The sequence below is a fragment of the Nematolebias whitei genome, chromosome 8 (genome assembly GCF_014905685.2).
Source record: "Nematolebias whitei isolate Nwh7 chromosome 8, NemWhi1, whole genome shotgun sequence".
Lineage (NCBI taxonomy): Eukaryota > Metazoa > Chordata > Actinopteri > Cyprinodontiformes > Rivulidae > Nematolebias > Nematolebias whitei.
In genome coordinates this window covers 33,096,297-33,123,740 of record NC_056505.1, presented here as the reverse complement: position 1 = coordinate 33,123,740, position 27,444 = coordinate 33,096,297, and the positions used below count along the sequence as shown (strand labels likewise).

Here is a 27,444-nt window from a genome sequence, read left to right as displayed (position 1 = left end):
CCAAAAAAGTTGGGACAAGTAGCAATAAGTGGCTGGAAAAAGGAAATTGAGCATATAACGAACAGCTGGAAGACCAATTAACACTAATTAGGTCAATTGACAACATGATTGGGTATAAAAAGAGCTTATCAGAGTGTCAGTGTCTCTCAGAAGCCAAGATGGTAAGAGGATCATCAATTCCACCATTGTTGTGCAGAAATATAGTGCAGCAATACCAGAATGGTGTTACCCAGCGTAAAATAGCAAAGACTTTTAAGTTATCATCATCAACCGTGCATAACATCATCAAAAGATTCAGAGAATCTGGAACAATCGCTGTGCGTACGGGTCAAGGCCGTAAAACTCTACTGCATGCTCATGATCTCTGGGCCCTTAAAAGTCACTGTACCTCAAACAGGAATGCCACTGTCAAGGAAATAACAGAATGTGCTCAGGAATACTTCCAGAAAGCATTGTCAGTGAACACAATCCACCGTGCCGTCCGCCGTTGCCAGCTGAAACTCTACAGTGCAAAGAGGAAGCCATTTCTAAGCAAGCTCCACAAGCTCAGACGTTTGCACTGGGTCAGGGGTCATTTAAAATGGAGTGTGGCAAAATGGAAGACTGTTCTGTGGTCAGATGAGTCACGATTTGAAGTTCTTTATGGAACACTGGGACGCCATGTCATCCGGACCAGAGAGGACAAGGATAGCCCAAGTTGTTATCAACGCTCCGTTCAGAAGCCTGCATCACTGATGGTATGGGGTTACAAGAGCGCTTGTGGCATGGGCAGCTTGCATGTCTGGAAAGGCACCATTAATGCAGAGAACTATGTTCAGGTTCTAGAACAACATATGCTCCCATCTAGACGTCATCTCTTTCAGGGAAGACCCTGCATTTTTCAACACGATAATGCAAGACCAAATTCTGCAGCAATCACAACATCATGGCTACGTAGGAGAAGGATCCGGGTACTGAAATGGCCAGCCTGCAGTCCAGATCTTTCACCTATAGAGAACATTTGGTGCATCATAAATAGGAATGCTCTCCCATTCATGTCTAATACAGGCCTCTAACTGTTCAATCGTCTTGGACCTTCTTTGTCGCACCTTCCTATTTCTAAACTTGAGAAATTGGTCTCCTCTGTCCCCAGACGTCTGTTGAGTGTTGTAAGAAGAAGGGGGGATGCCACACAGTGGTAAAAATGGACTTGTCCCAACTTTTTGGGGATTTGTTGATGCCATGAAATTTGGAAAAAACAGACTTTTCCCTTAAAATGATACATTCTCTCAGTTTAAACTTTTGATCTGTGATTTGTGTTCTATTCTGAATAAAATATTAGATGTTGGCACCTCCACATCATTGCATTCTGTTTTTATTCACAATTTGTTTAGTGTCCCAACTTTTTTGGAATCCGGTTTGTACATCAAATTTTTGTTCATTATCTTTAAAACTGATCAAAAGCCAATCTCGTGTTGGCTAAAGTTGTTTAGCTGTGGTGACCATCTTAAAGTGGACTGGCTCCAAACATAAGTCACTTGTAGATGAACATCAAATGATTACTTCACAAGTTTTATCAAAATCCATCCAGTGGTTCATGAGATATTTTGCTAACAGACAGGCACATGAACACACAAATATATTGGAAAGAAAACATTATTGTCTGCCTTTGTCTTTTGGCAGCAAGCGCAAAAACCGAGTTATGTAATAAAACGTGTTTCCCTCACGAGCCACGACATGTCATGCAGGCTCTTCCTCTTCAAGCAAATGCCAGTGCTTTTAATTTTTTAAAGATTTTAAATAAATTCAAGAAGGTTTTAAAAAAAGACATTTATCAAATTTGGCTTCTACCTATAGTTTGTCATGGGGGGAATAATGTGCAAAGCTTGAAAAGTCCTGAGACCAGCCCTCCCCCCAGCCCCACTCCCACATAAATGGTTTCCAGTTCTCGTCCCTGATGAGTTCCTGCAGCAGCTCTAATCCAACTGGCAGTTCCTCAGGTCTGGTGGGTGGTGGCAGCCACTTGACCCCACAGTTACACAACACACACCTCCAGCTCCAGCCTCGTCACCAGTGTGTACGTGCCTGTGTGCTTGTGTTTCCTCAGTGAGTGGGCTCGTGCACATCGGGCTCTTCCTGACTGCGAGTGCTCAAATGTGCTTTTGTCTTCTCTGGGCTGATGTGAGCGTCAGCGCCTGAACAACTTATTCAAATTGAGCACACAGAGATCTATGACTGATTTGAATGTGGGCAGAGGGACTGAATCCCTTCCATACGCAGAGTGTACGTGTGCCTGTACGTGCACACACGCACACAGAGAGCTGTAGTGAGCAGGTGAAAACAAGTGTTTATTTCACAGCTGACTCAGTCCAAAGGGCGTCCAGAGTGCCATTATATAACAAGGAAATGCCCCCACCCGTGTTGTTCTGACATAATAAGGGATCAGCAGGGCGAGCTAATGTTTGCTAAACAACACTGATGAGCAGCAGACGCCTGAAACAGCACAGGTCAGAGGTCGGTGAGACAAACAGCAGCAGAACTGAAGCACACCGTCAGCAGCAGGTTATTCAGGTTTACTGTGTCAATAGGTGAGAATGTACGTGGAGCTGCTGCCTTATCAGCCGAAACACAGAACCCAGTTTCAAACTGAACACGTATGGTTATTGTCTACAGAGAGTATGGCAACCAGCTACAGCTGTGTTATTCCCTGCAGCTAAAATCAGCTCCATTATCTCCTCAGCGCTACATTTAGGTCAGCTGGAGAACTCTGCCTCACCAGCAGTAAATCACCTCACTGTCTCTGTGTTCACCTTCTGACCCCGCAAAGAGGGTGGCCATGGCCAGCACAGAAAACCTTGCGTGCGAAGAAACTGTGGTGGCGATTGGAGTCAAGTTACATGGAAGTAAACAGGCGCACACAGACAGACAGGCATGCTCTGGTTTCTATGGGCGACCACAGAAAGTCTAAATGTTTGTATGGTTATTTCAGTGAGCTCAAGAGAGGGAGGTGGGTCTCGCTTGTACGCCTTTTGTTTACTCAACAGACTAATTTACTGCTCGTCTGATACCGTATTTCTGAAAAACTTGATACAAATATTCTCATGTGGTTATAATTTTAACTTACTGGACTCGAGGTGTACAGGACCACAAAGTACTGAACGCAGACTGAGGAAACAGTAGCCCATTCTACTGAGCTGTTGTTTCAGATCAACTATCCCACTCAGTTTTCTTTTCAAATAAAAGCTAACGATCTTCCTTTCCCCATCTTCAGAGACCTGCACGGTCTCTGTTTGAAAAAAATACACGTCTTAATAGTTACTGACATGTAAATATTTGTCTTGTAGAATGATAAATCTTCAGCTCTTTAAGATTTTGAAGAACTCTTGTAAAGACGGTTCTTGTGTTGTTTCATTGGACAGTTGTTTGTCATTCAAAGGTCCTGTTGAATCAGCTGATCCAACAAACACACCTCATGTGCTTGTTCAAGTGTCAGGAGGACAAAGTGAATCCTTTTGAAGCGCTGAGCTTAAAGTGCTTAAATATCAAAAGACTTTTTAAAACAAAACAAAACACTCCACAATAATTGTTTTTTTTAGATCAATTCTATTTGAGTGATTTTAAAAATCTAACGCCTATATGACCCAGAGGGTATACACATTCTGGTTTTAAAAACGTACCTCAACATGCAACAAACTCAGTTTTATAAAGCACCTTCTCATAGTGGGTCAGCCAGTTTGTTGGTGAAAGCTAAAACTAACTGTCCACCTGTAAAAGGAGAACCGTCAGCCCAGCGACCAATCAATGACGGCTGCTTGTTACTGCCAATGAATAAGACCGAGTTTGTTGTGGTTCCTCAGTCTGAAGAAGTCTTTTGGATGAAAGACGAAACATCTCAATAAAGAAGACTCTGTCCAGAGGACCTGACTCAACCTTGTTAGAGAAACCTCAACATACAAAACAGTTGATTTTATTGACCTTAAAATTATGTATCTACTGGTAAACATCTGATGATATGATGCTGTTAAGTCTGAGGTCAATTTTAAGAAAGAATCCAAGTTAAGAAAACTGTTTTCAGGGGAATCCCAAAACTTACAGTAAAGCTAGCATATCCCGTGGCTACGACTGTAGAAGATGTTGGTGACTCACTATTTCAAGAATATACGCACATTTTCAGACGCTTTCTCAATACATTTTGGATGTTTGCAATCAAGAGAGCCAAATGGTCGTCGTTAAGAGTTGCCAGTTTTGGAAAATCATAGACTAATCATGTGAACGTCTTCTAGAAATGTCAGGCCATGCACATTATTTTGTTGCCCATCCCCGTCCACATCATACCCCACTAAACATGCTTTGTACCCACCTTGGCAGCCACCCTCTACTGGAACACACATTTGAAATGAATACGAGCAGATTTGGACCAGTTCATCAATAACTATCCATTTCTGGTGTGATTTTTAGACCTGAACATTCTTGGGTGGGTTCAGTCAGAGGACAGCTAGGTGTCAAAAAAACAGCCACAGAGCTCGTGAAATGTGCTGGAGACACCTGTGACAAGTCAGACTCAGAATTTGGATGCTGTGAAACTGAACTTGTGTTTCACTATTCATGGATTCAGGAACAGCACAAACATGTAAACCCAAACACAAATAGGAAGATTTTATTACATACCTGTTCTTTTCCATTTCATTGTGTGTAGACCTGAAGAAAAAAAACAATGTCAGAAACAAAACCTAATAAGAAAAGAAATGAACAAACAGGGCAAGGTTTCCCATCTTCAAATGCCATCGCTACAGTCCTAGAGTCACTGCAGGGGAGTGAAGCTGTGTGGTAGTACATGAGCAGTCAATAAAAACGAATACAATTAGATTCTAACAGGAAAATGAACCCTATTTTATTAACTTTTACTTTTAATCAGATAAAATAACTCCAGAGTAGAAAAAACCCATAAAAACAATTTAGCTCGTAGCTTGTACACTTGTTTACACAAAAGCAAGAGATTTAACACAGAAAGACAAATTGAGATTAGCAGAAATCTGCAGCTTAATGTAGGCCAAGAAAACCTCCAAACTACAAATCAGAGGTACAAGTAAGGAAACGAGACAACATCTGGTTGAACGCCAGTACTTTTGGTTTTACACAACCTTTAAAAGAACAAAGGCAAAAAATCTTAAGAAAAATGTAATTTCTCAAGTATATTGCACTAAATACAAAGTTTACTGTACACTAATGTTCTCAGTCAGCCATCTTGTGGCCACACACACACACACACACACACACGCACACTAATTAGCAAAGATTTTCAACCTAATGAATGATGGTTGATGGCTGCAACAATGAGTAAACATACCTGAACTTCAACAACAAAATGTTTCTTTTTTCTGAGCATCAATGACGTTTGTTTCAAGCTCACTTTGCATTACTGCAACTTTGTGATAATTTGTGCTATCAGAAAAACTCCATGAAAGCTGAAAAATGCACCTTACAGCCAATATAGACATTTTATGTCAACCTGACTCCTGCTGCTGCAGGACGCTTGTGGAACAACCCCTCTGTGTCCCCCCTCCCACACACACAGCATGAACAGGTGAGCACAGCCAGCTCTTGTCTACTGTGGGACATTTGGGTGTCACAACCCTCCTCACATGGGACGTGGGACCAGGGCAAAATCTGGGACTTCCCCGCCCAAATTGGGATGGTTGAAAACACTTTTTTTCACCCCTATTTATTTTTTCAAATGACAGAAGTCAGTCGCGATGACTGAAAACTTTAATTCATGTCTATTTCTCTTGGTTGTTGACCAGACAACCTCGAGGAGAGATCTGGTTTTATGAGAGGAAAGCAGATCGTCTCGGACAAATGGAAACCGCTCATGTTGACCCCTGCAAATGAATTACCAGTAATCAGCCAGTAAAACTCTATATTTGCTGAGTTTGTGGTTATCTTTTATACAAAGATCTCTTTTACAAACTTGGATAATTTCCAGAAATAAAAGTGATGAAGCTGTTGATTCTCAACTATAAAAAACCCCAAAACATTTGGTATTTTTCCAACAAAACCACAGGGTCAAACAGACCGACTGTGTTTTGAATTTGCGATAAGAGCGTAAAGGTTGAAGTAACCTTACTGCCATCGGTTCATCCATGAGCCCTGTACAAAAGCTGGAGTTTTAACTATTTTATAAACATTATCAGATTGAATGCATGTGCAGCATTATAATGAAAAGACAACATTAAGCTAATTGTATTGTGTTTCTTATAATGGATTAAAGAGAGGAATCTTCTTAACAACCACTTTTTCATACAAAGACATATCATGAAGGCCTATTAACAACAGTAACCAAAGACAAAGGCTGGAGTAGCCAGGACGAAGTCCCTTCATGCTGCCTCGTCATCCACTGTACATGCAGTCCTGAGCAGTGTGGGTGGGAGTGGGCAGAACACAGTGCAGGTAAAACAGGAGTTGGAGGTGTGGTTGTGGCCAGTATGACTATCACACTGGACTAGAGCTAACACACACAGTTTGTGTCTCTTTCCATTGTATTTACTTCCATTCATTTCTGGAGCCTAACCCTGATCTAAGTCTAGCAATAGAGTGCTATTATTCAGGTTAGTCACCAGTGCGTGAATAACCCGAAATGAAACTCAGTCCACATCTTAGTCCTAAATCTTAACTTCTAACCCAAAAATGTTGTTCCACCATACTGGGAACAGGTTTTGGTGTACCCATAAGGACAGGGCCTGCATACTCCATCTGAAGCTCTCATTGACGTAGGTGAGTGACAATAATTGTGTCATTTTGTTCTCAGAGTACCTTTGCACACCCCTTCTTGACACAAGGCCCAACCAACCTTTTTCTTGCAGGAGTGTCCAAGTAGTGTGTTTTTGTCAATGTGGAAATGCGCTTGGACATTCATCTGTACAAGTCTTACAGACACACGGAGATAGTCAAATGTTCAAAAACTCCTGGCTGGAGATCGCGCAGACATTGTACATGGAGGAGTCTGTCTGCTGAGAAATGTGGCGCTCTCTTCATGACAGATTTGTGGTCAAAAGACGGATGTAGGGATGGAGTGGAGACCTTGGTGGGAAGAAACACTGCAGTGATATTGCAGCGGGAGGGGAGCTCTGCGCTGTGTGTCTCGTGGACTATGAAAGGTGTGTGCGAAAACGAACGTGTCGCAACCACGTCCGACCGCAAGTCGACTGTTCGGTTTTGGATACAGTGTGCTGGGCCCTTAATGGGATGGACAAAGTAGGTGATTAGATCAGAAAAGGTTTTAAGAAAAGAACAACAATCTGCAAGTCTGATCTTAGTGGGGGTGGGGGGGCTTCACCCCATCACTCTTAAATTCTTCTCTACCTCTACCTGAACCCTGATACCCCGTCCTACCCACCACGACTCTCAAAATAACTTCCGCAGTTTCAGCAGTGCTCATCACTACAACATGGCCGTTTCAAACAGTTTGATGTAAAGAAATGATGTTGCCACATTTGATAAGTTTCTATCGAAACTGTGTTTAATTACAACTAGTTAAAAAAATGTCTAACATCATGAGGCGATCCAGAAAGGCTGCAAGTACACTCAGTTTTCTTGCCATGGCAAACTGGGATGTGTGTATGTGTGTGTGTGTGTGCATCATCGTGTTTCAGGCAGTACTGAGGGTGCTCTCTTTCTCGCCGGGCCCTCTCCAGCTAGTGTACATTCCTATAAAGGGCAGACAGCCACTGGTGACATAACAGTGCTTGCTGGAAAAAGACTGCATATTCAAGCTAGATTTCTGGGCTCTGAATATATTGCACCCCCTGATCCAGTCTCATGTCAATCTGACCCTCCACACGTAAGACACCATGACGCTACGGCTCAAGTTAGACCAGGAAAAGAAGTGATTCTGCTTTGAATGCTTTAGTTATTTCAGATAAATAAACTGAGACTCTCAAAGTTTTATTCTCAACTGGGACATGGTTTGCAAAATTACATAAACTTTATATTAAGATTTTATAACTATTTTGATTATGGCGTAAAAATCACTGGTGAGTAATCACCATGGCAAGATCATGTGTGTGATATATGGAACTAGTTTACAGTAGAAAACAAAAGCAGCCAAAATTATTACCTATAATGTTCTTAATTGGATTATTTTGTAAGGTGTTGGTATCAAAGCGTCAATAATAATAATAATAATAATACATTTTATTTGAAGGCGCCTTTCAAAACACTCAAGGTCACCAAACAAGAAATACAAGATAAAAACAATAAAATGCAGATATCAATAAAATCAAATGCTAATAATGATAAAATACATAATGACGTTAAACAGAATAAGCAAGTTTGAAAAAAAAAAAAGAGTTTTAAGGTTAGATTTAAATAAGAGCAGAAAGTCAGAATTACGGATGTGGTGTGGAAGAGAGTTCCAGAGATGAGGGACTTTGCGGGAGAAGGCTCTGGATCCCATGGGTGTCAAGCTGGCAGGAGGTATAACAAGAGAGATGGATAGAGAGGAGCCAAGACTTCGGGCAGGTGTGTAATAGCAAAGAAGATCAGTGAAGTACAGAGGTGCCAAGTTATGGAGAGCTTTGAAAGTGAGGAGGAGACTCTTAAAGTTGATGTGATATTTTATGGGTAACCAGTGGAGATCTTTAAGGATAGGGGTCATGTGTTCCTTCGATGTAGTTCTAGTGATGATCCAGGCAGCTGTGTTTGGAACAAGCTGAAGTTTATGGATGGTTTTGAGAGGAAGATCTGAGAGGAGGGAGTTAGTTAGTCTAATCGAGAGGTGACTAGAGCATTGATAAGGATGGCTGTACTGGTGGGGGTAAGAAATGAACGGAGACGGTTGATGTTTTGAAGATGAAAACATGCAGACCGAGTAATGTTATTGACATGAGATTCAAAAGATCAAGGATGACACCCAGACTCTTAGCTGAAGAGGAGGGAGAAACTGTGGAATCATCAACTTTAATTGTGAAACTATTACATTTGGATAGGGTAGACTTGGTGCCAACATGGAGGAATTCTGTTTTATTTGAGTTCAGTTTAAGAAAGTTAGTGCCACTTTAATTAAGACATGGTAAAAAGGCTGAAAAGTGATTTACTCATCTAATCTGAACTAAATCTCTACTGGTTTTCATCAATGTATCAACTTGCAGCTGGAAAAAAAAAGGGCTGCACAATCTGTCAAAACAATTATATAAAATATTTTTTATCACATTAATATTTGAAAGAATGGTTTGGACTGCAATAAATCAAAGACCAATATACTCAAAGTGCAAACAATCTTCTTTTGGCTTTTCCTTCTTCAGGGTTTGAGCATGTCAAAGCCACTTATTCTGTGGTGACCGATCCTTAGCAACAATCTCTGCTACACTTCCGTTTTTTGCGGTGAGGGGGTATGTAGGGGGATGTCAGTAGGCACTAGGCAGGGTGATTGGTTTTGCTGCAAGGGTGAAGCACCATCTTTGAGTAATGGTGGGGGAACACTAAGTGGAAAAAAATTGTGGCAGCCACCTTCCATCCATTCATTATCTTTACCTGCTTCTTCCTTTTTGGGTCGAGGGGGTCACTAGTGTCCATATCCAGCTGTCACTGTGTGAGAGGCAAAGGACACCCTGGACAGGTCTCCTGTCCATCACAGGGACACATAAAGACAAATGAGACAAACAACCATTCACTCTCTCACTCACACCTAGGGACAATTTAGAGTTACCAATCAGCCTAACATGCATGTTTTTGGTCTGTGGGAGGAAACCAGAGTACCCGGAGAAAACCCACGCATGCACGGAGAGAACATGCAAACTCCACCCAGAAAAGTCCCAGGACGGGATTTTAACTGGCGATCTTCCCACTGAGAGGCAACAAATCTACAAATAGGCCACCATGCTGCCCCTATCCTGATATTCTAAATGTTGATCAGTTGTACACGTGCATCCAACCATTTCTTTCTGAGTTTCACAATTGGTCTGCTGCCTTCATACATCTCCTCCTTCATGTCTCTGCGTGAGTGCAGCTACAGCGTGCGCTCTCAGGACATTATTACCTGCAGTGTTCCCTCAGTGTGAACTGAACTAGACAAAAGCTCCTTCTCCTACTCCGCTCCTGTTTCTTTGAATATCTTACAAAAAGATGTGAAGCTCTCGACCTTGACCTCTCTAAGTGGCTTTAAGAATCTGTTGGACTCCTGGCAGGGACCAATGCAGACATGTTCCTGTTTTTAGTTTTCTACATTCGCCTTAGAATCTAGCTGTTTTTGTTACTTTTCTTTTTTTTTTCTTTTCTTTTTTTTTTAGCCATCCTATTTGTTAAAAAACAAAAAAGGAAAAAAAATTGTATGACTTTTATAACTGTCTATTGTTGTCGCTGTTGTCCATTGTTGTCATCATTCTTTGCTGAAATCAGGTCTCTCTTGTAAATGAGTCCTGGAGGCTCAATGGGATTTACCTGTCTAAATGAAGGTTGAATGAATGAATGAACAATGATTTGTCTATGAGATATTTTCCTAACAAAACTGAGTTGACTACAACAGTTAATCAGAAAGCTTTAAAAATGGATCTTGTGTGATTAGTTAGCCTTCAGAATTAGTGTTGTAATGGACTCGCAGCTACTACTACTACACAAAAAAAAAGTCATTATGAAAATCTGTAAACTTGGCTAAGTTATTAAAAGTTTTGCTTTTTGCTAAGGTTGGACTGTGGCAGCCATCTTGAATAGAGCTGACTCCAACTGTTAGTCAGTTGTAAATATACATCTATTGATTGCTCTTTGAGTTTTAATTAAAATCCATGCAATGGTCTAGGAGACATTTTACTAATGGTACAGACAAACGAATGCACACACACCTACCTTGGCAAAAACAGTCACTTGTGCATTCAGTGGCAACAATAAGGGAGAGCAACTACTGTATGTTGGGTAGCAACTACTTTAGTCCCTGTACTAATTTAAAATGGTATTAATGAAGTGGCTACACACACTATCTGTGAATTAACTGGTCTTAGGGAACACTTAATGAAAATTAATGTTGTTTTTAATTTCTACTCTAACATCGTACAGTAGTAATTCTCAGTAGGCCATACTGATCTCTTGACAACAGCTTCTACCAGCTAATAGGGATTGTCTCTTTTGAAATCCTAGATGTAAAATATAAACCAATCAAATTGAGCAGGAGCACTAAATTGTTCCAGGGTGATTTACCAGTCCATCTGTCATTTAACTCAGCCAACAACGAGAATCTTCCACGATCAGCCAAACCAACGTCATAATCCTGAACAACAATGCATGCTAATACGTGCTAAAAGGCTCCTGTACAAGAAGCACCATACTTTTCTGTGCTAACATGTACTAATATGTTTGATGAATAAAAACCAAGAAAACGAGGAAGAGGAACATTGTGGAAGAGAGGGGTATTGTGGAAGATGAAAGAAAAAAATATTAAAGGGAGAGAAGGAAATGAGGGGAATCACTACTACTGACACAGATACACACACCAGGATGATGCTGTCCCCTCCCCCACTATTCACATACCCAAGTATTTGAAAAGCATCTTAATTTAGAAGGGCATTGAGATCTTGTTTTACAAACATACACATGCATACAGCCATGAAAGACCTTTATTTTCCAATGTGTTAAAAGTAGAAAGAAGGAGGACCAATTAAAGAGTCGACATTCTTTAGCAGAAATGAGCTATTTCCTTGGGGAGCCAATTTTTTCAGCAACAGTACTGGTCATCCTCTGCATTGATAACTTGACCACATCAGATCAGCCCAACCCTGAAGAAACTAATATGACAAACTAGTTTAGCTCTGATCCCCTTGAAGAGCAATGAGTCAAAGCTGGAAAGGTGCTCACAACCAATGAGAAACTCATGACAGTTTATCATAATCTCATATTTAGACAATCCTAAAAGGGGCAGGTACATTAAATGATGGTAGGATAGGTTTCACTGGAAACAGTGACAAACAAACAGCAGCTAGTCATCTACTCAACACGCCAAGCTGGTCCTACTATTTTTACACTTTGCACGTCTACTTATGTAGTGCTACTAAGCATGTTAAGACATGCACTGAATTGAAAACATGCCCTATATCTTGTCAAGCATGGTGACAATCAAAGAAAACTAATTTGTCTCATCACATTTCTAGCTGTATCAAATGCAAAGAACTGTATTTTTTTTTATAGAGACAATGAATGTGCCAACCATAAATGCTTTTAAATTTATAATGGACAAAATTAATATATACATCACTACATTTAATATACATTACAGTGTTTCCTCTACCATTATACAAGCAGGGTGCCACACCCTGTCAACAGAACCGAGCGCCCTGCCTACTAAACTTATAGGTCCTTATAGTCCCTACAGCAAGTTCTGAGCCTTTTTGCAGCGAAATTCCCTTTTCTCCTAATTAGAAATGTTAAAGAAATCAACAACTCCAAAGGAAGGAAGCAAAAGAAGCATCCTGATGAGATGCCAAATAATATCCAAAAGTTTCCCTCACAATCAGATCCAGCTTATCACCATGTGGTATTCAGGTTTCTCTCTTTACCCGAGTATCCAAGGTCCCTTAAACATGGGAATGGTTTTTATAAAAACTGAAAGGTTTATTTATAATTTCAGCCTTGCATCCACATGAATATGGCATTTTAGAGAACCACTAAACAGAATAATTTCAATGAACAGAAAACAATGATGAATAATCAAATAAATTGGACAAAAACAGTTTGAACATTCCTCATATTACAACAAGTAATCAAAAGCTAAAATGGTTATTGAACAGTTAAGAACAAAAAACAAACACTGCACTAAAAAACTACAATATTCATCCATACATACATACATCAGTATTCCCCCTACCGTTATACAAGAAGGGTGCCCTGCCCTGTCAACAGAACCGAGCGCCCTGCCTACCAAAATGTCCTTCACCCACAACTCAACCCTTGAGCAGAGAGGTCCAGACATCTCTTCCACAGTCACCTCTTCCAGATCTTCTGGGAGGACCCCAAGGCATTCCAGGCCAACCGAGACACATAGTCTCTCCAGCGTGTCCTGGGTTTTCCCCAGGGTCTCCTCCCAGTCGGACATGCCTGAAGCACCTCCCTAGGGAGGCGCCATGGGAGTATTCTTACCAGATTCCCGAACCATCTCAACTGGCTCCTCTTGATGTGGAGGAGCAGTGGTTCTACTCTGAATCTCTCCTAGATAACTGAACTTCTCACCCTATCTCGTGAACAAACCCAGAGATACTTGAACTCCTGCACTTGAGGCAGAACCTCACCCTCGACCTGAAGAGAGCAATCCACCCCTACTGAGGGCCATGGCCTCAGATTTAGAGGTGCTGATTCTCATCCCAGCCGCTTCACACTCTGCTGTGAACGACTCCAGTGAGAGCTGAAGATCATGGCATAAAGACGCCAACAGGACCACATCATCTCCAAATAATAAGAGATGGAATCCTGAGGCCACCGCACCGGAATCCCTCCTCCCACTGGCTGCACTGAGAAATTCTGTCCATAAAAGTTATGAACAGAATTGGTGACAACTGGCAGCCCTGACGAAGTCCAACTCCCACCCTGAAGGGGTCCGACTTACTGCCGGCAACGCAAGCCAAACTCTCGCACCACTTGTATAGGGACTGAACAGCCCATAACAACTGGTCCCCAATCCCATACTCACGGAGCACCCCCCACAGTGTACACCGAGGAACATGGTCGAATGCCTTCTCCAAGTCCACAAAACACATGTAGACTGGATAGACAAACCCCCATGACCCCTCAAGGACCCTAGTGAGGGTGAAGAGCTGATCCAGTGTTCCACAGCCAGGACAGAACCCACATTGTTCCTCATGGATCTAAGGTTCGACCAACGATCGGACTCATTTCTCCAGTACCCCTAAATAGACCTTACCAGGGAGGCTGAGGAGAGTGATGCCCCTATAATTGGAGCACACCCTCCGGTCCCCCTTTTTGAAGAGGGGAACCACCACCCCAGTCTGCCAGTCCAGTGGAACTGCCCCCGATGTCCACGTGACATTGCAAAGGCGTGTCTACCATGCAGCCCCACAACATCCAGAGCCTTAAGGAAATCAGGGAAATCTCATCAGGGATCTTCAGGATCAGGAATCTTTCACAGGGAAATAAAGAAATCTCATCCAAACCCAGAGCCCAGCTGCCGCAGAGCTTTTGAACTACTGACATTATTTGTGAAAAAGTTCAACATTTTTTGTCAGTCATTTCAGAAAGTGAAACTCATATTTTACATAGATTCATTACACAGAGTGAAATATTTAAAGCCTTTATTTCATGTAACATTGATGATTATGGTTTACAAACAATGAAAAACCAAACATCAGTGTCTCAGAAAATGAGAATATTCCACAGTTGGTCCCTTTGTCAGTGTGGAGCGGAGCCAAGTCCTGCTGGAAAATGAAATCGGCGTCTCCATAAATCTCATCAACAGAAGGAAACATGAAGTCTCTACAATGTCCTGCTAGATGCTGCGTAGACTGCGGACTTCAGAGAACATAGTGGACCAACACCAGCAGAGGACATGGACCCAAACCATCAATGACTGTGGAAAATTCACTCAGGACTTCAACAACGTGGATTCTGGACCTCTCCACTCTTCCTCCAGACTCTGGGACATTTACTTATAAATGACATGAACATTTACTTCCATCTGAAAAGAGGACATTGGACCACTGAGAGACAGTCCAGTTCTTTGTCTCCTCAGCCGGAAGACACTTCTGATGTCTCTGGTTCAGGAATGGCTGGACTTGAGGAATGAGACATTTGTAGCTCATGTCTAGGAGTTAATTAGCTGATTCGGGTGAGACATCACGAGTTTACAACACTGAACCTCTTCACAATATTCTCATTTTCTGAGACACTGAATTTTGTTTTTTCATTATTTGTAAGTTATAATTATCAAAATTACAAGAAATAAAGGATTGAAATATTTCACTGTGTGCACAATAAATCTATTTAATACAGTATACGAGCTTCACTGTGTTAAATGATTGGCACAAAATTGAACTTTTCCACCATATTCTAATTTTTTAGATGCACCTGTACATCAAGTGATAGTGTTCTGTTTCTGAGAGTGGAGGCATTAAAAACAAGAGCAGCAAATCGACAGGCAGATTCAAATAACCACACAGGAGTCGCTTTATTTCACTGATGAGGAGTAACACTGGAAACAGCTGTGCAGCTGCCACATTTTCTTTTACTGTAAAAATGGGTGTAATTCTGCATCATATTCCTGTCCTCAGAATACAGCCGCGATAAGAGCTGAGTGTTTAAATCAAGACTGCTCAGTGCAAGTGAGCAGCAGCCCTATTCACACACAGTCTGCAGACACAGAAGCTGAATCACTTTTACCTGCTACTTGTGTTTTTCTTGCTTTTGTTTTTCTTTTTCAGGCTTTCTTTCTCCTGACTGCTGATGAAAGGTGGCATGGAGGCATAACCATGCTCGGCTTCTGCAAGCAAATAAACAACATAGTGGTCACATGCTCTGTTCTCTGCAAAATATAGCCACATTGAGAGCAAGCCAAGTCTGGGGGAGGAATAGTGCAAGGTGTCACATTTTGAGCTTTATGATCTCTGCTGCAGTGTTTTATGCTGAGGTGCATGCATGCAAGGAAAGGATTTAATGCAGTATTTTTATACAGCCCCCCCCCCCCCCAACCCACTCCTCTCAGCTTGGACAATGATGTCATCCTGAACTACAATAAACCTCACCAGCAAACCACAACAGAAGGAAAGGAGGAGTCTTCACTAAAACACCGTGTTCCTGTACAGCTGACTATATTGGAAACGTGCGATAATTTTGCATAATCAAAAATATGCACCTTTATCTTTGCAGCATGCATTTATGTACTAAACGTGTTTATGATCGGTCTTATCAGCACCATTAACACGACGATGAGCACCTTTCTAGATAAAGAACATGCTGTGCAGACTGACAATGTTAATATATAGTATGTGACTTTATATACTAATGAAGTGCAGCAAGCAACCAGTTTTTTTAATGCAGCTGTAAAATAATGTGCAGAAATTCAGAATTAGTGCAAAGTAACAATCGTGTAAATGTTCTTATTGGGAAAAAGAACTTGCAGTCTGAATAAAATGTTACTTTACCTCGTTCCCTGCGATCCAGGTATTCGGCTGCTTCGATCAACATCTGCACCATTCCGATCGCCGCCATTTTCAACAATAACACAAATAATAATAGAACAATCCAGTGAGGGATTCCGTGACTGTAGCAAAGGTCTTTCCTCTCTCTGAACACCAAGATGCTTTGCTGTTTTCTGCCGGTTAATGTCTTAACAGGTCACGGTTAAGACTCGCTCCTGCAGGTTATCGGTTGATCTTTTTAAAAGTTAAAGGTCCCGAATAAAAGAAGCAGTCTGTAAAAAGCGAAACTGGTCTCTTCCTTGTAGATCACTTAAAAAAATGATTAAGGGCTTGGCGATTTAACCGGCTAGTCGACGCTAACACTTCCTGACGGACAAAATTATTAATATGAAACCAATCTGCTAGCAAAGTTGTCTTGTTTAGGTGTACGGGTTTTTTTTGTGTGTGTGGAAAATTCGGCAAGTAGGCCCAAAAAATTAAACAAAAGACTGTTTGAGGAATATCTTGTCGCCAGTACTGCTGCGGGAAAAACAACAACAAAAGTTGGCTAACGTTAGCGCAGGCGAAAAAACCGACTGAGTCCTTGCTAGCTCGGTTGTAGTTTATTGAGCAGCAGCCAGCGATTAAAAAAAATGACAGTCTGTTTGCACTTGCCTGGTATGAGAAAGAATAAAAAAACTATAGTTGTTGAGTTTAGCAGGCGTTGTCATCTAACCTATTCCTACGGAACCTTCTGGGCTTGCTAGTTATGTACTGGTTATCGCGGATAACGCGTGATACGTCTCGTTAAATGAAACAACTGACATGAGCGACAGTTTGCCAAAGTGCATCCAAAATTGAGGCTTGTTGATGTGGACAGCAGATACCCAGTGTACAGTAACACAAAGCCTCTGTTTGCTGTTACCTGATTGGATATTGAAGAGAACAACTCAATTTCTTATTGGGTTTCCAGTCTATCAATGTATAAAAGGGGTTGGCTTAGACCGCCACCGAGGACCGTGTTCAGCCATTTTGGCTCCAAGTTCCATTAGTTTGTACACGGGCGGGAGCCGTAATGGACTGCGTTTCCGGACGTTGTGAGTACGTGTCGCGATTGGCTGTTTTCTGATGAACTCGTCGGCTATTGGCTGAAAAGAGCACGAGCTTATAAAATGACGAGCCCCTTTAACAGTAGCCACGCCCCTCTGCCATGCTGTTTCGCGGTGGATGATGACGGTTGGCTGTCACTGTGTTGTTTGCCTTATTTTGTCTTCCAGGATTGGCTTGATTCGTCCTCTTACACGTCTTAGATGGTCCTATCACAAAACGTATTTCGCTCACCCCCACGAGCCGGCTCCTTGCATATTTTTTTTAAATAAAACTTTATTGCAAACAAAAAAAATCTTACAAGCAAACAGGTTTTAAAAAAAAATCACACACACAATCTGAGAATGAGCTGAAAAATCTGAATGCAAATTGGTTGATAAAAATGAATGGTACAATAAATAAATAAATTACTTAAAACCAAAGCCGTTCAGGATGGTAAAATCAAGCCGTAGCAGATACGGTTCGCCTCATTTATATAGTCCGACCCACCTAACGGCTCGTCAAGAGTCACCGCACACTAAAAACTGGTCTTACATAAGCAGCAGGAGCAGTCTACACCTCTCCTGTTGGTGTTTCAATGCTAAAATCTAGTTAAAAGTTAATGAACCATATTTATAATTCATTAGCTCCCACTCTACCTTCCTGCTAAGTGCTAACATGTTACTTGTTTGAAAATATAATGGATAAACTCCGCCCTCGTCATCACTTTTGGCCAACTCATGCGCTGGTAAATAAATAAGGAACGTACCTACATCCACATGAGTACACTGTGTTCAAGACATGAACTTTAGAGATGCTTGTGAAATTAATGCTTTCCGATTTTATATTTTTAAATACAAAAAAGTGAAAGTCTTCCTGCTGAAGTAGGAGATAACTTGAACTTACAAACTTTATTACAGTAACTGTGAGCAGGAGGTCCAGTTTGGTCCTCATGGTCCCTCTGAGGAGCTGGAAAGTGACTTCACCATGTTGTAATACGGGGTGCTGCTGGTTACCCCACTGGTCCCAAGCTTGGTAATATAAACACAACGTCTTGCATTTGGCTGTTCTGCCTCCCGAGCATTTATGACAGGCATGCACTTGTTGAATTTACTGGCTACATGTAACCTGGCATAAATAAAGCTTTTTTTTTTAAAGCAGCTCCTTAAACACATACCTTATTTTCATGTATTTGCTTGCACTATAAAAGAATTATATTCTGAGTTGTGACTCGTCATCGTTCTCGTGATCTTTCAAGTTGTTCCAAATTATCTGCTTCTCAACACTTTTACTTTCTAATATCCATCAGTGAGGCGCTGCATGCTTCAACGCTGAGGCTCGCCTACTTTTCAGCTAGATTTTGTAAACTGTGTGCTAAAATGTTTCAGCTGGAATCAAAACTGTAGCCAAACTAACTGGGCAGAAATAACAGCTTTTAATACTTTCTTCATCTGCGTATAGAATGCATCTTCATCCATTTGATGGTGCAGAAGGGTTCCCAAACCCTGGTTGAGTGTGCACCCTGTGCAGGTGTTCTGCTCCAAACATTCATCAACGAGCTTCTGCACAACTCCACAACGCTTGGGAGATGATCAAAGTTTGAACCAGGTGTGTGTGCGAGAAAGGACAAGTCTGCGTGCAACGTGGGAATGATTTGTGGATTTTTTTAAATTCTTTCCACAGTATGCTTGACTTGGATGTTTAAAGTTTGTGCTTCATACCTTTTACTAGTGGCATGATTAATAAGCTGAACATGCAGGGCAGTGCACCCTGAGAATGACCTCTGGTGTTGAGGGAACTAGAGTCGTGTCTCACAGTTGGGAGAGCTGTTGCCTTTCTGCAAAAAGGTTGTCAGAATGAATCCCGGCCGGAGGCCTATCCGAGTGGAGTTTGCATGTTCTCTCTGTGCATGCATCGGTTTTCTCCAGGTACTCTGGTTTCCTCCCACAGACCAAAAACATGCATGTTAGTCTGATTGGTAACTCTAAATAGTCTCTAGGTGTGAGTGAGAGAGTGAATGGTTGTTTGTTTCTGTGTGACCTTGTGATGGACTGGAGACCTGTCCAGGGTGTCCCCTGCCCTTCACACAGTGACAGCTGGACATGGGTATCAGTGACCCCCCGTGACCAGAAAAGGAAGAATTGAGTAAAAACAATAAATACAAAAACTACCTTTTTTTCCAAATAACAATAAAGAAGTTCAAATATTTCAGAACATCTTAGTCGAGTAAAAGTAAAATCTGCCAGAATGGTTCAAAATGTTTTATTAATTACTAGGCGAGTGTTGACACGGGACGTATAAATAAACAGAAACACATTTAATATTTGAACTCTTCCAATCACCACTACACGTGCTCACAACAAACTCAAGCACCAAACTGGAACATCGCCTTTTTATTAACAAAACTTGAGCTTTGGAAAATGTAGACAGAGGCTGCAACGCTGAAAACCGTTTCTAGAGTTTCAGACAAAAATTTGTTGTTCTGATGCCAATTTAAGATCTGAAGAAAAAACCCTCCTTTCAAACACTTTGAATGAGAAACTTTGCTTGAGAAAATAAAAGCTTTAAAAATAGAAGAAGGTAGCAATCAAACAGCACAAGACCCAACAACAATCAATACAGCTAACATTTGTGTCAGAAGTCACATGTAGTCAGTCATCGCTAAAGTCTGAATACGAGGGAAAGAACCAGCAAAAATCAAATGTTGGGGGATCTGGAGACAAGAACAAAATGCATTTTATAGATTTGCAGACATTTTATTCTTAAGCAGATAACCTTTAACTAATAAAACACATATGCAAAGATGTAAACTTTAATTTTAAACAATACACCATGAACTTGAACCACACACCCAGACATTATTAAGACCTGCTGAATGGATCGAGTGGCTATGGTTCCAGAAAAAACAAGTTTTAATAAGAATAAAATTCCAAGGACCCCATTCCAATGTAAGAGGACTTGAATCTAAAGTGAGGCGCAGTGGTTGTCATTTAGATGTCTTGGCCTTCATGTACGGGTAAATGTCAATGTGCACGAACAAAACAATTGTCTAAATATAAACATTTTCATAAGAACTACAACTAGATTTGTCAATTTGTTTTTATTCATACCATCATCCATGTCAAAAAAACAACAAAAAAATTCCACCAATCAGCACTGATCTGTAAATGAGTGCAGGTTCAACTTTTTACATTTTGTAATTTAAAAAAAAAGAAACATTTTATACACACAGACTGTCTGAATCATAAATTACATTTAACTGGTATTCTCTTCTTGCAGGAGGAAACGGGGCAAACCTTTTAAAAGCGATTGATATGTTCAAGCGATGAAGTCCAGTGGTCTGTTGAATCCTCCCTTTCTGTTCATGTACTGCCTACAAAAAGATTGAAGGAAACATTGCATCACTGTTTCCCTCACAACACTTGCAGATTACATCATCAAGCATCAATAGGAGTGCAGGATTCTCTGCATAGAAACAGCTGCTGAGATGATTGGCTACTGCAACAGCTGTTGGTGTTGTGAATGCTCACTGCTGAGGAGGGTCAAAACTGTTCCTTCACATTAAACAGAGCTGAGGCTCAACAGGAGCTTTACGATGACTACAATAAAACAAAAACTACATTTGTTTTTATTCCTAAGTGGCTCTGTAAAGATGCTGCACAACCTAGAAACCATTTGGTGTTTAAATAATGATTTTGTTGGTGTAAATATACCTGTATTTCCTCTTCATTGTAACGTTGACTGCAGATGCATTAACTGATCCGTCCGTTTTCCTCCCCTGTGGAAAAACCATAAACGAAAGGAGCATAGAGGTCACACACACTTTATAAGTAAAATATTTATTAATGCAGGTGGAATTATGTTTTATAATCCATTTAGAGGAACACCAAGATGCATAAAGCAACAAGTCAGCCAAAGTGCAAACATTAAAAAATGAATGTGACTGAACTCAGTTAGGCAGTGGAGCACACTAACACCATCTGAAAGCAATGGCGCCATCTTGTGGCTGAAAGACGCACTCACTTTGCTGGAATTAAATGAAGAAAATCCCATCAGCTTCATCATCTCAATCTCCTCTTCTGTTTTGCCTTCCATGTCCTCCGCTGTCAAAACACAGGGAAAATTATTTAGCAAGCTGCTTAAGCACAATTACATAATGTCCAGGACAATGGAAAAAATGCATTCTTGCTAAAACTACATGGGGGCTGAGATGGGGGTAGAGGCAGGGCAGCCGACTGGGACCAGAAAGTCCCAGGTTTGATCCCCAGTCATTGCACATCTCGTGGTGTCTCTGAGCAGCACACCCTATCCCCAATTGCTGTGACTTCAATAGGTGCCCACTGCTCCACCTGGGGGTGGATGGGTTAAATGCAGAGAGCCAATTTTGCCATTGTATGGGAATACAATGATGAAAACACAACACTTTATATGACTGTGTACTACCTGAGATCTGGACAGGCTTTGCCGACTTTTCTTTCCCATCTTTGCGTTCATCGTCGCGTCTATCCTTCTGTCTCACAGGAGAGGATGAGGAGGAGCGATGACGCCTGGGGGGAGACCTGAACACGGAGCACAAAGATAGCTGCAGGACGGGTTATCACGACTAATGAGAGACGAAACGTCTACTAACGATATGTTCAAAATTTACAAAGATTTTTTAAAAGATGAATAGTACAATAGACATACAACACTTGGCTTTGACAACTAAACTGACATTTTGGTCCAAAGTTGCAATGAACATATACACTGCCATCCAAGAGCTTCCATATTTTTCACCCTATAAGTTGCGGGGTTTTGCATAATTTGCATGCCATGCGACTTATACGCCAAAGTAATGCATTTATGAATTTTCCCCCATATCTATAAACCAATTTTTGCCTGAGATATGACTTTTCATTCATTCTGACATGGAAAACATTTAACACTACCATTTTCAGCTGCTAGAAAGCGCTCGAGTAATATGGCATTCCGTTGTGTCATGTAATAGGTAAAAAAAGTGACTATTAATGACACAGTTGGCTTGCCATAGACTGCCACCTTCATTCTGCTCGCTGCTTGGAGCAACCGTCAAATCAGCTTTATTTCACTGCACCGCCCCAGTGAAATGCAGCTAATTTAACCATTAAAGTGCATTTAATAAATAAAAGTTCAACTGAGACACGCCTTTACTACAATGTTGAGCAAACAAATAATTGTGTTAGGTGCTTATCTTGTTAAATTTCAAAGAAATGCACAACGAGTCGCCCTCTGCACGTTCCTGTGTTGTATCGGCTTTTGAAATGCAGCTGAAAAAGTGCATTTATTAAGGAAAAGCGAGACTGAGACACGCCTTTACTATAACGTCGAGCAAACAAATAATTGTTTTTAAGTGTTAATCTTGTTAAAATACTCCCATGCACGCTCTTACAGCCATCATTTGGCAGCCCGTCGGTTTTTGGCACAACACCGGCCCATATTTCCGGGTTGTCAGTGGTGACACGTAATAGATGCGACGTATTTATGGATTTTTCCACTTTATTAGACATATTTGGACTGATGCGACTCATCGGGTGGTGTGAAGTTTACGGCGGAAAATACGGTAAATGTTTAGTTTGTATTGTCGCCAACACATTTGACCCAAAAAAGAAAAATGTTATAGGAAATGCAACACAATTAAATCAGGTCCTCTGAACGGTTTCTTTTTGTTGAAACGTTTCGTCTTTCATCCAAAAGACTTCATCAGTCTGAGGAGCCACAACAAACTCAGTCTTATAAATAGCACTTTCACATAGTGGGCCAACCAGTTTGACTTTTATAAAGACTGAGTTTGTTGCAGCTCCTCGGACTGATGAAGTCTTTGGATGAAAGACGAAACGTCTCAACAAAAAGAAACCGTCCAGAGGACCTGACTTAATTTTGTTGGATTTTTCTGCCTTGATTATTGAGCATGAACTTTGATGTTATAGGAAATGACTAACTCACCTTGAGCGCCTCCTATGTGGAGACCGTGAGCGAGTTCTGCGGCGCTCTCGCTCCCGATCTCTAGAACGAGAGCGGTCCCTCTCCCTTCGCCTTCGCTCGTGCTCCCGAGAAGTAGAGCGAGATCGTCTTCTCTCTGACAGCAGGAAGGATAAGAAACCACAACAATAGGTGAAGAATTTCACAGACTGCTATCCATGCACTGACGTTCTTCAATACCATTAGATATGTTCACACAACCTGCATGTGCATCCTGGACAACATCTGAGGATTTCCCTTACGACTGAAATAGCGAGTTGGAGTTCTTTATCAAATGGTAAATAAAAATTGTGCAGTGAAGACTGACTCACCATGTTGATTCTTTTATTAGTAGAAAATAAAGTATTCTGATTAAAACAAGTAGATGATTTTTCAGCACATGTTAGCCATCTAGTGATAACAGGGACTGAGGAGAAAGGCCAAGACTTCTACTGAAGCCAGAGTAGTTTGTGTGACGCTGATAAATTAGTTCAGATACATTTGTAGAAGTTAAAAAAGCTTCATGAGTAATATGATGAACTATAGATAAGACAGCATGTCTACAACAATGCTTTCTGCTTATTTTCATCCAGCCATCCATCATCTTCTGCTTATTCTAAAGTCGGGTCGTGGGAGCAGCAGCTTGAGCAGGGAGGTCCAGACATCTCTTTCCACAGCCACCTCTTCCAGCTCTTCTGGGAGGACTCCAAGGTGTTCTCAGGCCAACTGAGAGACTTATAGTCTCTCTAGCGTGTCCTGGGTCTTCCACGAATCCTCCTCCCAGTCGGACATGCCTGAAGCACCTCCTTAAGGAGGCGCCCAGGGAGCATCCTTATCAGATGCCCAAACCACCTCAACAGGCTCCTCTCGATGTGGAGGAGCAGCGGTTCTACTCCAAGTCTCTCCCAGATAACTGAACTTCTCACCCTATCTCTAAGGGAGAGTCCAGCTTTCATGCAAATTAACCTCATTTCAACCGCCTGTATCTGCGATCTTATTCGTTCGGTCACCACCGGTCAGAGCTTGCGACCATAGGTGAGGGTAGGAACGTAGACTGACCGGTAAATAGAGAGCTTTGCCTTACAGCTCATCTCTCTTCACCACAATGGACCGGTACAGAGTCTGCAATACTGCAGACGCTGCACCAACCCATCTGTCAATCTCACGCTCCATTCTTCCCTCACAATTGAACAAAACCCCAAGGTACTTGAACTCCTCCACTTGAGGCAGAACCTCACCCTCAACCTGAAGAGAGCAATCCACCCTTTTCCGGCTGAGGACCATGGCCTCAGATTTGGAGGTGCCGATTCTCATCCAAGCCGCTTCACACTCTGCTGCGAACCACTGCATTGAGAGCTGAAGATCACGGCACGATGACGCCAGCAGGACCACATCATCTGCAAACAGCAGAGATGGAACCCTGAGGCCAACGAACTGGAAACCCTCCGCCCTCTGGATGCACTGAGAAATTCTGTAAATAAAAGTTATGAACAGAATCGGTGACAACAGGCAGCTCTGGCGGAGTCCAACTCCCACCCTGAAGGGGTCCGACTTACTGCCGGAAATGTGAACCAAACTCTCGCACTACTTGTATAGGGACTGAACAGCCAGTAACAATGGTCCCCAATCCCATACTCACGGAGCACCCCCCACAGTGTACACCGAGGAACATGGTCGAATGCCTTCTCCAAGTCCACAAAACACATGTAGACTGGATGGACAAACCCCCATGACCCCTCAAGGACCCTAGTGAGGGTAAAGAGCTGATCCAGTGTTCCACAGCTAGGACGGAACCCACATTGTTCCTCCTGGATCTAAGGTTCAACCAACGATAGGACTCATTTCTCCAGTACCCCTGAATAGACCTTACCAGGGAGGCTGAGGAGAGTGATGCCCCTATAATTGGAGCACACCCTCCGGCCCCCATTTTTGAAGAGGGGAACCACCACCCCAGTCTGCCAATCCAGTGGCACTGTCCTCGATGTCCACGTAACGTTGCAAAGGCGTGTCAACCAAGACAGCCCCACAACATCCAGAGCCTTAAGGAAATCAGGGTGAATCTCATCCACCCCCAGAGCCCTGCCGTCTCTGAGCTTTTTAACTACCTTGGCAACCTCAGCCACGGTTATGGACGAACCAATCCCAAAGTCCCCCGACTCAGCTTCCTCCATGGAAGACATGCTTATTTTCACCCATCAACACAATAACATACACCACTTTCAGCTTTTCTTACAGCACAAATCTAATATAGCACTGGTTCAGTGTTTATGCAATACAAACTAATGGTGTCTTGATGCCAACCTCAAATACTTGTACTAGTAAAAACACACCAATACTCCAGACTGACACCACTTTTATGCTTGGCCATGCCATTCCTTTTTTTTTTTTTTTTTTTACTGAGCAAGTAACTAAGGACAAAAAAAGTCAAGATATTTTAAGATAAACACAGGTTATTTTAAAATGACAGTGTGTTCAGTAATGTTTAAATATCAGTAACTGCTACTGACAAGTACCCAAGCTGAAGTACTAGGTTTGGAAAAAACAAACAAACAAAAAAACACTAGGTAAGGGAAGTTTGAGATTGTCATCATTGCACGTTCCCATACAATGATGAAATTAGTTCTCTGCATTTAACCCATCACACGTGAGATACACCCAGGTGGAGCAGTGGGCAGCTATGCAAGCGCCCAGGGAGCAATTAGCGATTAGGTGTCCTGCTCAGAGTCACCACACGTGGGAATGGCTGGGAGTCGAACCGTGACTTTCTGGCCACAAAGTTTAATTGGACTTGGACTTGTCTCTTAAAGGTCTGTACAGTAGACAGTGGAACAACCAATAACAACAACAATAACACAACTTTTTTTATAAAGCACTTTAAAAACAACACCATTGGTTAAAGTGCTGTACATTAACACATACAAGCAAGCATAAAACAAAAAAATCAACTGATATAATAAAATGCACCGACACCCTGCAGGTGGGTAAATCTGGACTCATCACAACACTTGGCTGCATGCATTTCTTCAAGATTGTTTTTCCTTCACGAGTTTTTACAATACAGTACATTAAAAATCGTCCAACTCCATTTAACTAATTTCAGCATTCATCTTAGTTTTCACTGATGCAGACATAACTCTCTGGAACGGGGCAATACCTTTATCTTAGGACGTGTCTTGCAACTCTGATATTTTCTCCATCAGTTAAGGTTAAAACTTATTGCCAGCTGAAACATTTAATAATTTCCTGTTTGAATCGTTTACCTATAATTTGGTTAAACATACCTTGTATTTGCTTGTGTTAAATTACCTCACATCAATTAAGATAATATAAATGCAGACTGCCTCAGAGAAGCGACGTGACAATATAAGCATGAAGTGTTGATGAAAAGCTTTTAGATTAAAATTAGTAATATTTAACTAAAACACACTGCATCGCAGAAAGCTGTAGCACAAATCTAGTTGCTTCTATTAACTTTTGGAGACTTAACGTTGTTTGAACATTTCAAGACTGGTTCAAAACATTTTTATGGAGATAAAAATGTACACTGACAAATTAGGGGTGCACCGATAAATCGGCCGATTTTTCGCCAAATTTCCCTAATTTTGGGAAATCGTCCGATACTTGCATGAGAAACCGATTTTACCGATTTTTTGCAGTTTTAATTGTCTGAATTTTATTTATATTTCAGAGCACTACCTCATGGCCAGTTAAAACAAGTTTGTATTGTTTCTAGGATATTGTTCAAGAGTATGTTTTTCAATAAAATAATGGAAAATTGAAGGTACAACCTCTCCTCCTCCACCATAACCCTCAGCACTGGCTCTCCTCAGGGATGTGTGTTGAGCCCCCTCCTGTTTACTCTGCTCACGTATGATTGTGCAGCTACCCATCCAGTCTGTCACATTGTAAAGTTTACAGATGATACAGTGGTGGTGAGATGCATCACAAACAATGATGAGTCCAGCTACAGGCAAGAGGTGGAACACCTGGAGAGCTGGTGCAAAGAGAATAACCTTCACATCAATGTGAAGAAGACAAAGGAGATGATTGTGGACTTCAGAAGGAACAAACACACCTACACCCCCCTGAACATAAGAGGATCTGCGGTGGAAGTGGTCTCCAGCTACAAGTACTTGGGTGTACACATGAATGACAACCTCAGCTGGAGCAACAACACCACCAGCCTGATCAAGAAAGCTCATCAGAGACTCTACTTCCTCAGACGGCTGAGACGAGCTGGTCTGGGAAGCTCAGTCCTCACCTCCTTCTACAGGTGTGCAGTGGAGAGCATCCTGTGCTC

At 41.7% G+C, this 27,444-nt stretch overlaps 2 protein-coding genes across 2 annotated transcripts in view; both read right to left on the bottom strand.

Annotated features, from left to right (window-relative positions):
- The window catches only part of mxd1 (MAX dimerization protein 1), a 20,555-nt gene extending 3,582 nt beyond the window's left edge, over nucleotides 1-16,973 (bottom strand). Inside the window, exons 1-3 of the mRNA XM_037681223.1 lie at nucleotides 16,107-16,973; nucleotides 15,346-15,445; nucleotides 4,648-4,677 (exon numbers count right to left, since the gene is read on the bottom strand). Of these exons, the coding sequence (XP_037537151.1) occupies nucleotides 4,648-4,677; nucleotides 15,346-15,445; nucleotides 16,107-16,173 (197 nt within the window). The 5' untranslated portion in view covers nucleotides 16,174-16,973. The remainder of the gene's footprint in view (nucleotides 1-4,647; nucleotides 4,678-15,345; nucleotides 15,446-16,106) is intronic.
- A 2,441-nt stretch (nucleotides 16,974-19,414) lies between these two features.
- The window catches only part of snrnp27 (small nuclear ribonucleoprotein 27 (U4/U6.U5)), a 9,266-nt gene continuing 1,236 nt past the window's right edge, over nucleotides 19,415-27,444 (bottom strand). The window contains exons 2-7 of the mRNA XM_037681229.1: nucleotides 23,130-23,262; nucleotides 21,612-21,727; nucleotides 21,192-21,271; nucleotides 20,882-20,946; nucleotides 20,465-20,541; nucleotides 19,415-19,881 (exon numbers count right to left, since the gene is read on the bottom strand). Coding sequence (XP_037537157.1) covers nucleotides 20,487-20,541; nucleotides 20,882-20,946; nucleotides 21,192-21,271; nucleotides 21,612-21,727; nucleotides 23,130-23,262 — 449 coding nt within the window. The 3' untranslated portion in view covers nucleotides 19,415-19,881; nucleotides 20,465-20,486. The remainder of the gene's footprint in view (nucleotides 19,882-20,464; nucleotides 20,542-20,881; nucleotides 20,947-21,191; nucleotides 21,272-21,611; nucleotides 21,728-23,129; nucleotides 23,263-27,444) is intronic.